This window comes from Perognathus longimembris, chromosome 17, assembly GCF_023159225.1.
Source record: "Perognathus longimembris pacificus isolate PPM17 chromosome 17, ASM2315922v1, whole genome shotgun sequence".
Classification (NCBI taxonomy): Eukaryota; Metazoa; Chordata; class Mammalia; order Rodentia; family Heteromyidae; genus Perognathus; species Perognathus longimembris.
The window spans coordinates 6342731-6359635 of record NC_063177.1 but is presented as its reverse complement, the minus strand read 5'-3'; the positions used below and the strand labels follow the sequence as shown (position 1 = coordinate 6359635).

At 51.4% G+C, this 16905-nt stretch overlaps 1 protein-coding gene across 1 annotated transcript; it reads right to left on the bottom strand.

Moving 5' to 3' along the window:
* Positions 1 to 651: 651 nt before the first annotated feature.
* On the bottom strand, positions 652 to 16056 carry Alox12b (arachidonate 12-lipoxygenase, 12R type). Its single transcript, XM_048365779.1, is given in 16 exon segments — positions 652 to 813; positions 815 to 832; positions 1190 to 1355; positions 1484 to 1592; positions 3446 to 3567; positions 3980 to 4149; positions 4483 to 4569; positions 4753 to 4956; positions 6469 to 6612; positions 6821 to 6993; positions 7277 to 7380; positions 7911 to 8033; positions 8147 to 8239; positions 8368 to 8449; positions 13699 to 13903; positions 15910 to 16056. Coding segments are annotated over 16 exon segments (2109 nt in total).
* Positions 16057 to 16905: the final 849 nt, after the last annotated feature.

Genomic DNA, 16905 nt, shown 5'->3' with positions numbered 1-16905 from the left:
CTGCACAAGGCTGGTACTCTACCACTTGTGCTACATCTCCACTTCTGCTTTTTTTTTTTTTTTTTTTTGGCTATTTGGAGATAAGAGTCTTAGGGATTTCTCTACCCAGTTCCCTTTGACCAGAGATGCTCAGATCTTAGCCTCCTGAGTAGCTAGAATTACAGTTGTCAGCCACCAGCAACGGGCAAGATAAAATGTTTTTGTTTTGGTCTGGGTATCTTGTAGGTTGGGTGTTTGAGTAGTTATGTTTCTCATTGAACTGTTCTCAGATAGTCTGGCTCTTCTAAGTGGGCAGGGCTCAAGTGGACTAAATCCACCAGAAGGAGAAACTTCAGGTGGACCAGAATTGCGGTTGACGCGGCGTGGGGCCCAGTTCCCAGCCTTCTTTGCTCCTCCCATCCCCTGCCACACCTGACCAGACCCGCACTTCACCCCTGCCTTCCTGAGTGAAAGGGGACTCCGGAGGTAATCCAGGAACGGGGCCTAACCCAGGGCGCTGCTCAGCGGCTTGCGTGGCCCCCGCGGTGGGAGAACCCCACGCCAGCCAGCTACCCCGGGCCACGGGGGCCCCTCCGGCCACGAAAGGCACTGCAGCCCCGAGAGTGTTTGAAGTGATTTTATTGGAAAACAGGCGGTTGCGGGCGGGGCGGCCTAGATGGAGATGCTGTTTTCGATCAGCACCGGGTCCAGGTAGTAGTAGGGGATGGGGAGGCACTTGTTGCGCTGGCGAATGTTGTGCGAGATCTGGGCCAGGCGCTGGCGGAAGGCCTCCATGCTCCTCCGCGGGGCCTCCTCCACGAAGTGGATGTCCGGGGTAGTGGCCCAGCGGCCGCTGCGGGGCACAGAACCGCGCGCTGGGACCCAGCCCCGGACCTGCCTTTCCCAGCCGCCCCCCTGTGCTCCCCGCATGGGAAGCCCGCCAATTACCTTCGCTCTCGCCAGCTCCCCCTCCCCGCCCCCCCCCCCACCCCCACCCCCCGACCCCGCACCCCCCATCCCCACCCCCACCCCCGACCCCGCACTCGCTCTCCCCGCTCCCCGACCCTGCATCCCCCTCCACACACCCCGCACCCCCCTCCACACCCCACCCCCGACCCCTGCACCCCCCCCTTCCCACTCCACCCCCAACCCCGACCCCCCCACCCCCTCCCCCCGCACCCCCCTCCCCACCTCACCCCCAAACCCGCACCCTGTCATCAGGCTCCCTGCAGAGAGTCCAGAGAACCAGGAGCACGATGCACGTGGTCTTCACGTCCGGCAACGTGTCCATGTAGCTCTGAAAAGTGGTCAGCCCCTTGGCCTGCATCGGTGGGTTCCGCATGGACGATGGGAAGTTGGGCATCCAGGACGTGAACCTCCAGCTGGAAATAGAGCAGAAGCTCCGACTCGGTGGAGTCGACTTGGGGCTGAGGCTGGGTTTGAGCTCGGGACTCGGGCTGAGTTTCCAAGGCCTGGGCTCTGGGCGGGGCAGGCCCTGGGGGACACAGGTACCTGGCCAGTGTTGACCGCTGCGTGCCTGGCAGAGCAGGTGTACATGACCATGGTGACATAGTTGATCAGCTCAGGTACTGTTCGCAGGCAGGTGGGAAAGCCTGAAAGGCAGAAAAGCGAGCCGGCACGGTGTGTCGTTCCCCACCCTATCCTGGCGGTCCGGCAGAGGGCGCCTTCAGCCCCAGCCTGGCCAGCACTCCCCAGCCGCTGCCACCTGGCACAATCCCACCTCCCAGAACTGAGTTTTGGCATTTCGAGCTTCCAACTATCTCCGACATTGTCTACATCTGCCCGCCCCTGCCTCCCTCCTGGACATCACCACAGCATCTGGCCACCAATACAGCCTAATAACCATATGAGTCTAATCTCCTGGCAAACAAATTGCCTCAGTGCTGGCACAGGAGACCTAACCAGTAGCTGGATGCAGCTCTCCCAACCCCAGGCCACATAAGCCTCACAGGGAGCACCCTTCACCTGCCTCATTTCCTTTTACCCCTGCAATAACCACTCCGCATCATATAGTTTCTCAGTACTGAGTGTGCTCAAAGTAGCATGACCTCAAGGCACCTTCTTCCTCTCTTCTAGAGACTACCACACCTGCCCAGCTCCTCAGCCTCCGGCACACTGTGGTTGCCTGCTGCAACTCTTACCCCATTTCTCAGGTCCACAAGCCATGTTGCTAGCAGGAGGGCCTGGGACCCCTTGAGGGTCTCTGCAAGATCTACCCACAGCACCTGCACTCAGACACTCAGTGGTCAGCCATGTTGTCTTTCCAAGCCTCTCTGAGATGCTCAGGCTCCAGGGCCAAGGACAGGAAGAACCCTATGAAGATCTGAAGGGAGAGCTAGGCACTAGTGGACCACACCTGTAATCCTCACTATTCAGGAAGGTGAGATCTGAGGATCACAGTTTGAAGCCAGCCCAGCAGCAGAAAAGGCCATGAGGTTCTTCTAGCAAAGAGCTGCAAGTGGAGCTCAGGTGGTAGAATGCCAGTCTTGAACAATAAGAAAGAAGCAAGCAAGAGAGTGCAAGAGTGCGAGAGTGCGAGGGGGGGGGGAGAAGGAAGGAGGGAGCAAGGGAGAGAGGGAAGAAGGAGAGAGGGAGGAAAAGAGGAAGGAAAAGAAAAGTTGTTTGCCAACCCCAAGAAGAGCTGGACTCAAAGTGGTAGAGCGGTAGCCTTGAGCAAAAAGACTCAAGGAGCCAGGCACTGGTGGCTCACAACCTGTAATCCTAGCTACTCAGGAAACTGAGATCTGAGGCTTGCAGTTCAAAAATCAGCCTGGCAGGAAAGTTTGTGAGACTATTATCTCCAATGAACCACAGAAAATAGGAAGACTGTGGCTCAAATAGTAGATCACTAGCCTCGAGGAAAAAGGCTTAGGGGCAGCACATGGACCCTAAGTTCAAACCCCACCAACCGCAAAAAAAAAAAAAAAAGAAAGAAAGGAAGGAAGGAAGGAAGGCTCAAAGGGCAGTGCCCAGACACTGAGTGCAACCAAAAAAAAAAAAAAAACAGGGCTGGGAATATGGCCTAGTGGTAGAGTGCTCTCCTCGTATACATGAAGCCCTGGGTTCCATTCCTCAGCACCACATAAATAGAAAAAAGCCGAAAGTGGCACTGTGGCTCAAGTGGTAGAGTGCTAGCCTTGAGCAAAAAGAAGCCAGGGGACAGTGCTCAGGCCCCTGAGTTCAAGCCCCAGGACTGGCAAAAAAAAAAAAAAAAGTGGGAGTGCAAGGTCCTGAGCTCAAACCCCAGTACACACATATACCACACACACACACACACACACACACACACACACACACACACACACACACACACACACACAGAGATTGGAAGCAGTACTTTACCCTCCCACAAGGATATAGTCCCTGACCCAGTGGGAGAGTCCTAGTGGACATACCAGGAGACCACCCCATAACCCCATGCCCCACTGGGCTCTCCCATCCATACCTGAGCTCTCGCGCCCTAGGAGGCACTCCTTGAATATCTCCTGTACCCAGCACTGCAATTCAGAGTCACCCTCCACAGCTGCGTCACTCGGGTAATAATAGGTGATGATCTCGGTAACATACCTGAGCAGGGGACAAGGGCCTCGGTCTGGAGCCTCCCTTAGCCTCTGCAATTATGTTTCTCCCACATCCCCAGATCACTCTGACCTTGGCTGGCCCCAGAGTAGGACAAAGGCCTGAAGGTGGAGGTGGAGAGGGGGCCTGGCAAGGTCAGCAGCCACTCAGAGCTGTGCCCAGTGAGGGTCAGGGAAAATCCCCAAGCAAACTCAGAGTCCCAGAAGCTGAGCTGGGGACCAAAGTAAGGACCTGAGGGTGGGGGGGAGGTGGGCTAGGAAACAGGTGTGTGATGAACAGAAAGACCGCCTTGGGCCTATCCCCAAGGCCAAATCCTAGCTGAAGTGACAGCCAAGTCCAGCTCCTCCAAAGCTCTCAATGTGTCCCCCGCTAGTGCCATCCACTGCTGTTCCCACCTCACCTTTCTATCGCATACCACACTGCTAAGCTGTCGTCACGGTAATAATATCCAGGCAGGTCTTCAACCCCACGCTTCACAAAGTCATTGGGGATGAAAAGGCTGTCATAGGTGAGCTCTGATAGAGCGCGCACCATCACCTCAGCGAAGCCCTCCAGGCCCAGGGACATGGCCTGTGAAGGAGAAGGCCAAGCCTGGAGCTGGATGAATGTCCTTGCATGGCCTGCTGTCCAAGGATAGCACCCAACTCTGCCCTCCAATCCTCTATGAGGGCACCTTTGGACCCCACGCCCAGCCCGTGCAGGAGCCCTCACAGCCCAGACCCGCATACCAACCCCTGCCTCTCTCTGCCTCCTAGACAAAGCACCCACTCTAGCCAATCCCCTCCCTTCAAATCACCTCCCCAGGAACCAAAGGCAAGCGGAGGTCCTGCTTTTAGTCTAACTGGGAAATCAAAAGGAAACAAGGTGTCTTATCTTGTCAGGGCTAGGGGACAGAAACCTTACCCTGGCAGAGAGCCCCCCTTCATTGAGGAGGAGGGCCCGCCCAATGCTGTTGATCTGGACAGTGTACCGGGTGTGGGGGATGAGGAGCTGGACAGGAAGGGAATAAAGATAGTGAGAGAAGGCTGAGATTGCTCCCCAGCCACCTTAGCACCCCCATATCTGCAACAGACTCTCCAGGGCCCCCAAATGTCTCCCAGAGCTTGGTGGATTCTCTCTGCCTGCTGAGCAGGCCAAGCAGATCTCCAGGGCTCCCCCTCCCCAAGCCTATACCTTGTATATGGGGTGGCACATGGGTAGTTGCCTCAACAGGGCTAGGCAGAAGGCTTCCCCAATGAGGTGACTCTCCAGCAGGTGTGCAATGGCCTCATGGCTGTAGAATTCTGCATAGCGCACCCAAGTCTTGGCCAACAGCCAGTCCCACTCAGAATCACTGGGCAGGAAGATAGGGCAATCAGGCCCAGGGGTCTGGCTGAGCTATAGGTGGGGGAAAGAGGGAGCATTAGTGAGAGCAGAGAACTGCCCCCAAACAAAAGCCCCCACTGCAGGATGGAGGTAGAAGGGACCCCCAAAAGGGTATCAGCTCTACTCCAGTCCCCTGAAGCACATTCTTCCCACATTTGATCTTGCTTTGCTCCCTGCTTGAAGTACCTTTCCCCTGTCCTCATCTCCACCTGAAAATTCTCCCTCTTTTCTTTGAGAGGCAGCTGAGCACCAGAGGCCCACACCTATAATCCTAGCTAGTCAGGAGGCTGAAATGTGAGAATCACAGTTTCAAGCCAGCTTGAGCAGGGAAGTCTGAAACTCTTACTTCCAATTAATCACAGGAAGAAAGGAAGGAAGGAAGGAAGGAAGGAAGGAAGGAAGGAAGGAAGGAAGGAAGGAAGGAAGGAAGGAAGGAAGGAAGAGAGGGAGGGAGGGAGGAAGGAAGGAGGGGAAAAATGGAGTTGTGGCTTAAGTGATAGAATACTGGCCTTGAGCAACAAAGCCAAAGGACAGCACTCAGGCCCAAGTCCAAGCCCCAGCTCAAAAAGGAGGAGGAGGAGAGGAAGAGGAGGAGGGGGGAGGAGGGATCTTCTGAGAAGCCTTCGTACATCAGTGCGTGTCCACCTTGAGGTGTATAGATTGGGAAAGGATATGCAGTCCCTGGGTGAAGAAGCCATATTAAACTCCTGTCTGTACAGTCCCATTAATGTGCTATGCGTATCAGGACCAGGCTGGTACCCTAGAGGAATGAATGCCTGTCTCTAATTTGCACATGATCCTTGTGGGGAATCTCTGAAAACCCTTTCGTCTTCCTCCTGGCCACTGGGCAACAGCAACTACTTCTGACTCGCTCTGTACTTTAGCAGAAACCCTTGCTCAGCTGGTGTCCTACCATGTGACTCATGCCTCCAGCCCCTTTTGTTGTTTATTTTTAGAATTGGAGTCTTGTTGATTTTTCTGCCCTGGGCTGGCTTCAGACTCCATCATCTAGATCTCAGCCTCCTTAAGAGGTAAGATTACAGATGTAAGCCACTGATACCTGGCCAGAGGATGGATGAGTGAGTAAAAGAGACAAGCTGAGACCACAAGTACGTCCCCATCTGCTCCTGTCTGTGCACATGCACTTAATATTCAGGGGCTGCCAGGCACTGGTGGCTCACGCCTGTAATCCTAGTTACTCAGGAGGCTGAGACCTGAAGATCATGATTTGAAGCCAACCAGGGCAGGAAAGTCCATAAGACACTTATCTCCAACTAACCACCAAAAAGCCAGAAGTGGTGATGTGGCTCAAGTGGTAAAGCACAGACCTTGAGCAAAAATGTCCAAGCAAAAGTGTAAGACCCAGTACCAGCAGACACAGAGAGAGAGAGAGAGAGATCAGAATATACATATGTAGGTGCACTCTCAGATACACACAGGCACAGGCACCCACAAAGGAACATCTGTGCACACAGGCTCCATACTGGCAACTGGATCACATAGCCCATCCCTTGCCCTGAGTACCTGGATAGCAATGGGCATCATGTTGCCTTCGGGTCCAAAGTGCAGCAGGCAGAGGGGGGCACAGTGATGTTGCTTATGACCATTGAGCTCCACAGTGGGAATGCCCTCCAGGATGCGGTAGTCTGCCAGGTAAATGTTCCCCTTCTGGAAGAGAGCCATGATGGGCAGACAGGTAGGCATCAACATGATCTTGCCCTTGGGTGCAGAGTGCACTGGCCCCATGACCCGTGGGTCAGACAGGGATGGAGAATAGGGAAGAATATGGGTAAGACAGGACTTCAAGTGGTTCCTGAAGATGAGGGGAGGAAGCAGAGGGAGGCTGGCTTGGCTCTCCATGGGGAAGGACCCTCACCTCCAGCTCTGCTTGCAGGCATGTTCCCTCTCCCAGGAATGGAGCCACCATGTCGTCTGTAACCGGGAATTTGTCCGGGATCTGTGTGCAGCGCCGGATTAAGCCTGGGTTGATGCCATTGAGGTACTGATATCCAAAAAAGCTATCTTCTGCCCAATGCTCATACACATACTCTGGGGGAGGAGGGTGGATGTGCATCATAATGTGATCCAGCTCCCCTCAAAGATGGAGAGGCATGGGATAGAGAATAAGAGCACTAAAAAGACTCTGAAGGAAAAATGAAGTCCCCAACCTGACCCTGAGGGGCCCGGGATGATGTTTGCCCAGAAGTCTCCGAAGAGGGGTACCCACCTGAGTCTTAAACACTCCCTCTGCTGCTCCCTTTCACATCCCACTGACCCCACAGGAGGCTCTACCTGAAACCTCATGTTCTATTTGGGATGCCCCACCCCATACCAGAAATGACTGTCTTGGTGGCAGGAAAAATGTTCTTAATGTCCTTTAGTCTCTTCCATGAGCGCTTTCTGTCCACCAGGCCACGGAGTTTGAATGCCAGGGCCCTAGGAGGGAGGTGCAAGGCAAGGTGGTCAGAGGCTGCCAGGTGCGCTGGGATAGGTGGCAGGGCCACCGCACACTGCGGTCTCTGAGTCTCAGGGTCTCTAGGGTTTCATGACAGGTCTTTGGGTCTCTAGGTCTCTGAGCATTAGGTGGTAGATTTTCTACTCTAGCTTCTATGTCCTCCCTGGCCTGTTCATTAGTTGTTCCAGGATGAGGGCTTGAACTCAGGGTCAAGGCACTGTCACATAGTCTTTTCCTGCCCAAGGCTAGTTCTACCACTTGAGCCACAGCTCCACTGCCAGCTTTTTTGGTGGTTAATTGGAGATAAGCATCTCATGGCTTTCAAAGCTGGCTTTGAACCATGATCCTCAGATCTCAGCCTCCTCAGTAGCTAGGATGACAGGCGTGAGCTATTTGTACCTAGCATGGCCATTCTAACCTCTGGGGCTTCCCTGGAGGGGAGTAGAAAACAGGATAGGAGGAAGGGACAGTCTCCACAGGAGCCATCACTCCCCCACTCATGGACACTCACATGGGCCCCAGGCGGTAGAAAAAGGAGGCTGTCTTGACAAAGGAGAATCGGAGATTTGAATTCAGGAACTTGGTGGCTTTGACGTTAATGAGAATCGGGAATCCAGGAATGTAACCATTCCATCTGTGGCAGAAACACAGGGCTAGGACCTGGCACCTGGAGCCCAAGAGACCAGGGAGGGAGCAGGAACCCAGATGTCAGCCACAGAGGGGCCCAGCCCAACCTCCTGTCCTTACTCAGGCCGGTTGGGGTTGCGGCACCTCCTGACAGGGGGATGGTAACTGGGAATGTGCACATAGTTGGGCAGGCCAGGAACAAAGACCCTCCAGCTGCAAGAAGAAGATGAGTTGGGGATCTGTGATGACAAAGCACCACCCTGGAGCACAGTAAGCCAAAACCATCACTGTCCCCCAATCTCCTGGGACCCCCACATGCCACCAGACCCTGCTGCCCTCACTGGTAGAAGTCCTGCTTGGCTCTGATCTCCTCTTGTCTGTGTTGCAGGAGAATGGGGAGGGTATCGTCTGCTGCTGTCTTTCCTGTAGGGAGACCAAGGAGGAAGTTCAGAGGCTGGCTCCTACCTCTGCCCACCCCAGCCTGTTGCCCACTTCAGAAAGCAGGAGTCCAGCTTCTGCTGAGAGAGGCTCTGTCCTCTGCCAGAATCTCAGAACGAAGCATCATGAGCCACCTTGCCTCCTTCACACCCCTGCTGGACCTCTCAGGCTGGCCTCTGCTTCTGGAGGACATCACTCCTGTAGACCCCGTGAAACATGAATAACAGACAGTTCTGGACGGTTTATGAGGTCTCAGGTACTTTGTAAACACTGTGCTTAGATTCATCATTTAAGTCACACAGAACACCTTTATGCTAGGCACTGGTGGTTCACACCTCTAATCCTAGCTACTCAGGAGGCTGTGATCTGAGGAACCTGGTACAAAGACAGCCTAATAATAAGTCTGTGAGACTCCTATCTCCAACTAGCCAGCAAAAGTCAGAGGGAGAGATGTAGATCAAGTGGTAGAGCGCCAGCCTTGAGTGAAAAAGGCAAGCAAGAGTGTGAGACGCTGAGTTCAAGCAGTACCGGCATATACACATACACAAAAACAAAAGAAAAAGACAAGCCAAGTACAGCTAACTCATACCTGTAATCCTAACTACTCAGGAGGCTGAGATCTGAGGATTGTGCTTCAAAGCCAGCCTGGGCAGGAAAGTCTGTGAGATTTTTATGTCCAATTAATCACCAAAAGGCTGGAAGTGGGGCTGTGACTCAAGTGGTAGAGCACCAGCCTTAAGCACAAAAGCTCAGGGGCAGTGCCCAAGCCCTGAGTTCAAGCCCCAGAACGAGCACCAAAAAAGACTTTTAAAAAGAAAGAAAAATCTTACAAGACAGGTGACTATTATTATGGACCACAATCTAAAACTCCTAAGTCTGTAGAAATCAAGTTTGTTTGCTCTATAGCAAATTCATTGGTTACCAAAAAGCTGCTCCAAATTTACTCAAGTATATGTAGTATTTATTTAACTTACCCAGTGTAATCATAGTTTTGATGAGAAATATTTGTGTATTTGATTAGGAATGGTATAGTGTGTGGCGGTAGAGAATATTTTCTCTCTCTCTCTCTCTCTCTCTCTCTCTCTCTCTCGAAAACTGTGTGTGTGTGTGTGTGTGTGTGTGTGTGTGTGTGTGTGTACTGGGGTCTCACCTGGCTTTTTCACTCAAGGCTGATGCTTTACCACTTGAGCATTGCCACTTCTGGCTTTTTTCTGTGTAACTGGAGATAAGAGTCTCAGATTTGTCTGCCTGGGCTAGTTTCAAACAGTGACCCTCAGATCTCGGCCTACTAAGTAACTAGGGTTATAGATGTAAGCTGTAGCTAAAATCTGAAACATTTTGAGTGTCCACATGATGCCATAAGTGGTAAATTACATACGTGTCCACATGTGATATATCACAGTCAGAATGCAAGCATATCAAAAATATTAAAATTACTTTAAGCCAGGCACTGGTGACTCATGTCTGAAGTCCTAGTTACTCAGAAGGCTGAGATCTGAGGATTCCAGTTCAAAACCAGCCCAAGCAGCAAAGTCCATGAGACTTTTATCTCCAATAAACTACTCAGAAAAGGCTGGAAGTAGCACTATAGCTCAAGTGGTAGAGCACTAGCCTTGAACACAAAGAGGCTTTGGGACAATGCACAGGCCCTGAGTTTGAGCCCCAGGACTGGCAAAAAAAAAATTACTCTGGACAATATATACAAGGTGTACATAAAACATAAATGGATTTCATGCTGAGACTTGAGTCCCTTCTTCAAGATAGCTCATGGATATGCAAATAATCTAATAAAGCTTGTAGGTGGGGACAGGAGGGAAAAACTGGGAGAGAGTGAGGGAAGGAGTAAAATTGTCCAAAAAGAAATATACTTATTACCTGACTTATGTAACTGTAACCCCTCTGTATATCACCTTCATAATAACAATAAAAAATAAAAGTAAAATAATCCAAATCCAAAGTATTTTTGGTCCCAAACATTTCAGATAAAGGATTCTAAATTGGTAGATGGAGAGGTAAAGATTTATCTACATATTTAGATGAATATACATACACACATATGAACATATATATATTTACCTTCTATAGAAAAATCTCAGTCTCAGAATATTTTAGGCCCCCAACACTCTCAAGCTAAAGGACTAAACTGTTATAACCATCTTACAAAGTAGAACAGTGATCTGTACATAGGAAAAAATAACCAAGCTGAAATTGACCCAAGGTAGGCTACTTTAGTCCCTTGCCTTCCTACGCAATAATAACCAAAATAGCTGTGAAGCCTTTTTGAAATTCGTTTTAGGCTTTATGCCATTGAGTTCCCACATGTATGTTCTGGGGTGTGTGTGTGTGTCTGTGTGTGTGTCTGTGTGTGTGTGTCCATGCGCATGCGCACAGGCACACACACACACACACACACACACGCGTGCCTGAGCACTTTCCTTTAACTTTTTCATTCAAGGCTAGTGCTCTATCACTTGAGCCACAGCTCCACGTCTGGTTCTTTCTGTTTAACTGGAGATAAGAGTCTCAGACTTTCCTGCCACAGCTTTTGAACTGTGATCCCCATATCTCAGCCTCCTGAGTAGCTAGGATGACAGACATGAGCCCCAGCACCTGGCCATTGTTAGCTCCATTTTAGATGAAGGCACTGGAGCTTGAAAGAATGAGGACATGTACCTAGATGTACAAAGAATAACTGATGGAGCTGAGATTGCCTGTCTTTCTCCAGCCTCCTGCCTGGTTGTTCCCAGGCTGGTTGTGCCTGTCACTGCAGCCTACCCTTCTTCCTGAAGGCCTTCAACTTTGCTACTGTCTCACTTCTCCTTCTGTCACAGCTCATGCTGCATTCTGGATGAACAGTATCCCCTAGAGTTGTATAACCCAGAGCCCCAAACTTGGCTACATTCCCAGGGCAGAAGCCTGACACTTTGGAGGGCCCAGCAGGTGACTCAAGTCTCCCTGCCCTGGTGTTGCGTGGCAGCCACCCCACCCAACCCCATTCCTGCCCAGCCAGACAGAGTTACTATGGCCTGTCCCCAGCTTCCATGTCACTTGGATTTATCATCACAGGAAGGCACTCCGTGTCCCCAATGAGACATCTCCGGCCTTGCCTCCCTTTGTACCGGCCTCCTTTCCCTGACCTGGCTGCATTCCCTCTTCCCAGAAGATGACAGCATGGGAAAACAAGAAATCAAAGAGAGTGGTTCTCTGCAGGAAGGATGCAGTTCTAGGGGATCTGGACTTGGGGGTCTTCAGCTCTGCCCTCCGCTTGCACCACCTTAAAGGAAGCCAGCAGAAGCTCAGAGGTAGAAGTAAGAATTAGCAGAGTAAAGACCCCCAGGCTCCATGGAGCAATCACATTGAGGCAGCTGGCCCAGCAGCAGACAGAGATCTCTGGCAGGGGCAGGCACACAGGGTACAGGTACATGGGTCCTGTGGATCCTCTCCCTTTCCCATAGATGAACCACAACAATCTGAGATGCAGTGGACAGCCTGGCCCTGCTACCAGGAGGAGCCTGATGGTTAATATAAATAACAAGGGTGTGTGTGTGTGTGTGTGTGTGTGTGTGTGTGTGTGTGTGTCAGTATAGAGTCTTGAACTCAATGCTTGGATCCTCTCTCTTAGCTTCTTCACTCGAAGCTAATGTTTTACCACTTGATCCACAGCTTTACTTCTAGCTTTTTGGTAATTAATTAGACATAAGAGTCTCACAGACTTTCCTGCCTGGGCTGGCTTTGAACTATGATCCTCAAATCTCAGACTCCTGAGTAGATAGAATGATCCACCAATGCCGAGCTAAAAGGGCCTCTGATGGAAGCAGAGTGGGCCTCTACTGGGATAAGGGGGATGTTTTGGAGTGACAGTATATTCTATTAGAGAAATAAGACGTCCCTTTCAGGTAATAGGAGTCCTCTGGAGCAATAGAATAGCCTATCAGTATTGAAAACACTCAATTAGTACTAGTAGAATGCCTGCTTAATATGCTTGAGACCCTGAGTTCAAAATCCAATATCCCCCACCGCCCTCCCCCCCACCCAAGCTCAATTAGAAAACTATCACAGGCTCATTCCTGTAATCCTAGCTTCTCAGAAAGCTGAGATCTGGGGATTGTTGTTCAAAGCCAGCTTGGACAGACAAATTCAAAAGAATTTTTTTTGCCAGTCCTAGGGCTTGAACTCAGGGCCAAAGCACTGTCCCTGAGCTTCTTTTGCATATGGCTGGCACTCTACCACTTGAGCCACAGTGCTACTTGCGGCTTTTTTGTGTGCATGTAGTACTGAGGAATCAAACCCAGGGCTTCATGCATGCTATGCAAGCACTCTACCACTAAGCCACACTCACAGCCTGGAAGTGAAATGTTTGACTCAGTGGTTGAGCACCAATCTTAACAACACAACAACAACAAAAAAAAGCTAAAGGAAAGTACAAGGTCCTAAGTTCAGTATGGACACACACACCCATAAGAAAAGAAAAGGGAAGCATAGGGCTGGGGATGTAGGGCAGTGGTATAGTGTTTGCTTAGAGTGCAAGCCTCTCAATTCAAATCCCTAGTACTACAAAAAAAAAAGAGAGAAGTAGAAGAAGAAGAAGAAGAAGAAGAAGAAGAAGAAGAAGAAGAAGAAGAAGAGGAGGAGGAGGAGGAGGAGGAGGAGGAGGAGGAGGAGGAGGAGGAGGAGGAGGAGGAGGAGGAGGAGGAGGAGGAGGAGGAGGAGGAAGAAGACCACAAAGCTAGAGCATCACTGTCCCTAGGAAGGCATGGTGCTCGGGGGAGCTCTTAAGCTAACAGGTTCTGGATGGGCTGAAGGGCCAATTGGAACAAAATCTCATTACTCCCTGGAGTAACAGGGAGGTTTTTTGGACTCCCAAGGCATGCTCTCTCACATGGTCAATAGCATATCCTATCAGAACAGAACAGTGTCTGGGCCCAGAGTAACAGAGTCTCTGTGTCAAGCCAAGGGGCCTGTAATCCTAGTTACTCAGGAAGCTGAGATCTGAAGGTCACAGTTCAAAGCCAGCCCTGGCAAGAAAGTCTGTGAGACTCTTATCGCTAGTTAGCTACCAAAAAAGCCAGAAGTGTAGCTATGGCTCAGGTGATAGAGTGCCAGCCTTAAGTACACATGCTAAGGGACCTGAGTTCAAGCCCTAGGACCTTGACAAAAGACTCCCAGGAGTTTCAGTGCTTTCTTGGTCTGATGGAAGCCCTCAGTAGCCATGGAATGGAGTGATATGGGCTCACCTGTGGCCTCGCGGAGCGCCAGGGTCTCGTAGCCATCCATCCACTGGTAGGCAGGGAAGTGGTAGACATGGCCATTGGGAGCACAGATCTGCACGTAGTTGCAGTACCATGGATTCTTGGGGAAGAAGGAGTAACGCTCTTTGTGCAGGCGGATGATGATGAGCTCCCCTAGGTCCTGCTGGCACCGCACAGTGTACTCGTCCACCTGCATAGGACCCACCCAGTTAGCTGAGCAGCTGGACCAGACCATAGATCCTCGGGCTTCCCACTGGGCTGACCCATCACCCTATCCCTGTTCACACTGATGTTCCTCCTGGGCTGGGGGGGGAGGGGCGGGGGGAGCGTGCAGTGCAGAGAGGCAGAGAGGTGGAATGCACAACTGATGGATGAGCTCCCCTCTCACCACCACCCCCCAACTTGGTTCTATCCCCTGCTGGGCACATCTACTCAGGGCTGGGCAGGATCCTAGCCCTTCCACCTGTTGTGTGTGTGTGTGTGTGTGTGTGTGTGTGTGTGTGTTTTGTTGTTGTTTTTTTGCCAGTCTCGGGGCTTAGACTCAGGCCTGAGCACTGTCCCTGAGCTTCTTTTTGCTCTAGGCTAGCGCTCTACCTCTTGAGCCACAGTGCCACTTCCAGCTTTTTCTGTTTATGTGGTACTGAGGAATTGAAGCTAGGGCTTCATGCATGCTAGGAAAGCACTCTACCACTAAGCCACATTCCCAGCCCCCTTCCATCCTGTCTTTACCCTCAGTTCCTGAAATCCTGTCCTCAATCACCTCCTTTCCCAGTCCCCTGAGGTTGCAGGAACCTATGGACCCCAGGAACTAGTGTTCCAGGAAATCCAAGAAAAGTCAGGACTCTCCAACCCACTTACAGTGGCGACTTAATACCCACAGCCAGATCATTTCCTACTTCTCAGTGAAGATGTATAAATTCTAGATGGAAGAACCTATTCAGGTCACATAGCAGCAGGTGGCTATCAAAGTCAAAATCAAGTCTGAGGGCCCACAAAGAGTGGCTTCCAGCACAGGGCAAGCAGGTCTCCACTGGATTGGCTGGTCTGATGCCATTTTAAGTCACAGGGAATCCAATGCAAATTTAAGCCAGTTATGTTGCAACTTGGTTTAGAAAGAGTGAGTAAGAATGAGAGAGAGAAGCGAGGATGGAGTGAGAGGCAATGAAAAGGAATGAGAAGGGAGGAATAGAAAAAGATTGAAAGAAGGATGGATGGAGAGGAAGGAAGAGGACCAATGGGAGGAAGAGAGAAATGAGAAAGGGGGATTGGAGCTGGTTGAAAGGGATGAGAGTTGGCTCAGTAGCTCACACCTATAATCCTAGCTACTCAGGAAGCTGAGATTTTAAGGACAGCAGTTCAAAGCCAGCACAGATAGGAAAGTCTTTGAGACTCTTTTTTTTTTAAGTTTTTATTATAAAACTGATGTACAGAGAGGTTACAGTTTCATACGTTAGACATTGGATACATTTCTTGTACTGTTTGTTACCTTGTCCCTCATACCCCCCACCCCCCTCCCCCTTTCCCCCCCTGAGGTGTTCAGTTCACTTACACCAAACAGTTTTGCAAGTATTGCTTTTGTTGTTGTTTCTCTTATTTTACCCTTTGTCTCTCAATTTTGGTATTCCCTTTGAATTTCCTAATTCTAATACCAGTGCACACTGTCTTTGAGACTCTTATCTCCAATTAACAACCAAAAAAGCTAGAAGTGGAGCTGTGGCTCAAGTGGTAGAGTTTTAGCGTTGCACAATGAAACTGAGGAACACTGCCCAGGCCCTAAGTTTAAGCTCCATATGGGAAGGGAAGGGAAGGGAAGGGAAGGGAAGGGAAGGGAAGGGAAGGGAAGGGAAGGGAAGGGAAGGGAAGGGAAGGGAAGGGAAGGGAAGGGAAGGGAAGGGAAGGGAAGGGAAGGGGAAGGGAAGGGAAGGGAAGGGAAGGGAAGGGAAGGGAAGGGAAGGGAAGGGAAGGGAAGGGAAGGGAAGGGAAGGGAAGGGAAGGGAAAGAGGAGGGTGGCAGAGACCAGTAAAGTAGTAGAGAATCGGGAGCCAGGTATAAATGAGGCATCTAAAACCACCCAGAAGCCTACAGCCTTCAGAGCTGTTGCTTGGTTCTCTAGACTCAAAGCCAACTCTGTCCCTTCCCTACACACCTCCATACACACACACACACACACACACACACACACACACACACACTCACCGCCCCAGTAGCGAAGTCTCTCCCAAAGTGGTTTAGCAGCTGCTTATGGCTCTCTCCTTGAGTCCCCACGATGGTCAGTGAAATGGAGTCCAGTGTTCCGGACATGAGGTCGGTGCCTGTGGCCACCTTGACTTTGTAGGTGGCCATGGCTGCTCTTCAGGAGGCAAGAGGGGGCTCAATCTCAGGTACTGTGTGGGGCTTACACAGGGAGGCCAATGTAGGCAGGAGACACCAGGCACAAGAGAAATGACAGGACTAGCCTCTGCAGTGGGGTAAAGATGCTCAAGCCTGGAGTGCCTGCTGCCCTTGGCAGGAGGGCAGGATGTGAGCTGGGCAGGCTGGGCAGGGCCAAGCCAGTGGCAGGTGTGCAGGCGTCTGCGCTGGAGCTGTGGTTGCAAGTAGGGAGGAACCTCAGGCAGAGCTCTGGGCCTGCCTCCGAGAGGGCGGAGGAAAGATGCCGAGGCTAAAGGACCTTCAGGGTGTGGGAGCCAGTCCATCCTGAGTCAGGGCCCAAGGGAAGTTGGGGGAGGGGGCTGGGTGGGGCCACCAGATCTTTATCAGTCTAATAAGCTCCTTCCTCCTGCTCGTTCCCATTGGCTGCAGGACCTGGTACCCTGATGATCAGGGCCATAGGCAGGGGTGACCTGCATGGAAGGGCAGGGGGTGTGGTACGAACCTGCCGTCCAGCTGGCCAGCTCCATAAATGGGCTCATTCCTCTGCCCTAAGACCCATAGTCCTTGACAAGAAAGGTAGTTGGTGTTGAAATCAGGGCTCAAGGACCCCATGGGCACAGAAATGTCCCAGAGAGGGGCTGAGAATGTGGCTTAGTGGTAGAGTGCTTGCCTCGCATGCATGTAAGCCCTGTGTTCAATTCCTTAGTACCACATAAACAGAACAGGTGCTATGGCTAAAGTGGTAGAGCTCTAGCCTTGAGCACAGAGAGGCTCAGGGACACAGCCTAGGCCTTGAGTTCAAGCCCCAGGACCAGCAAAAAA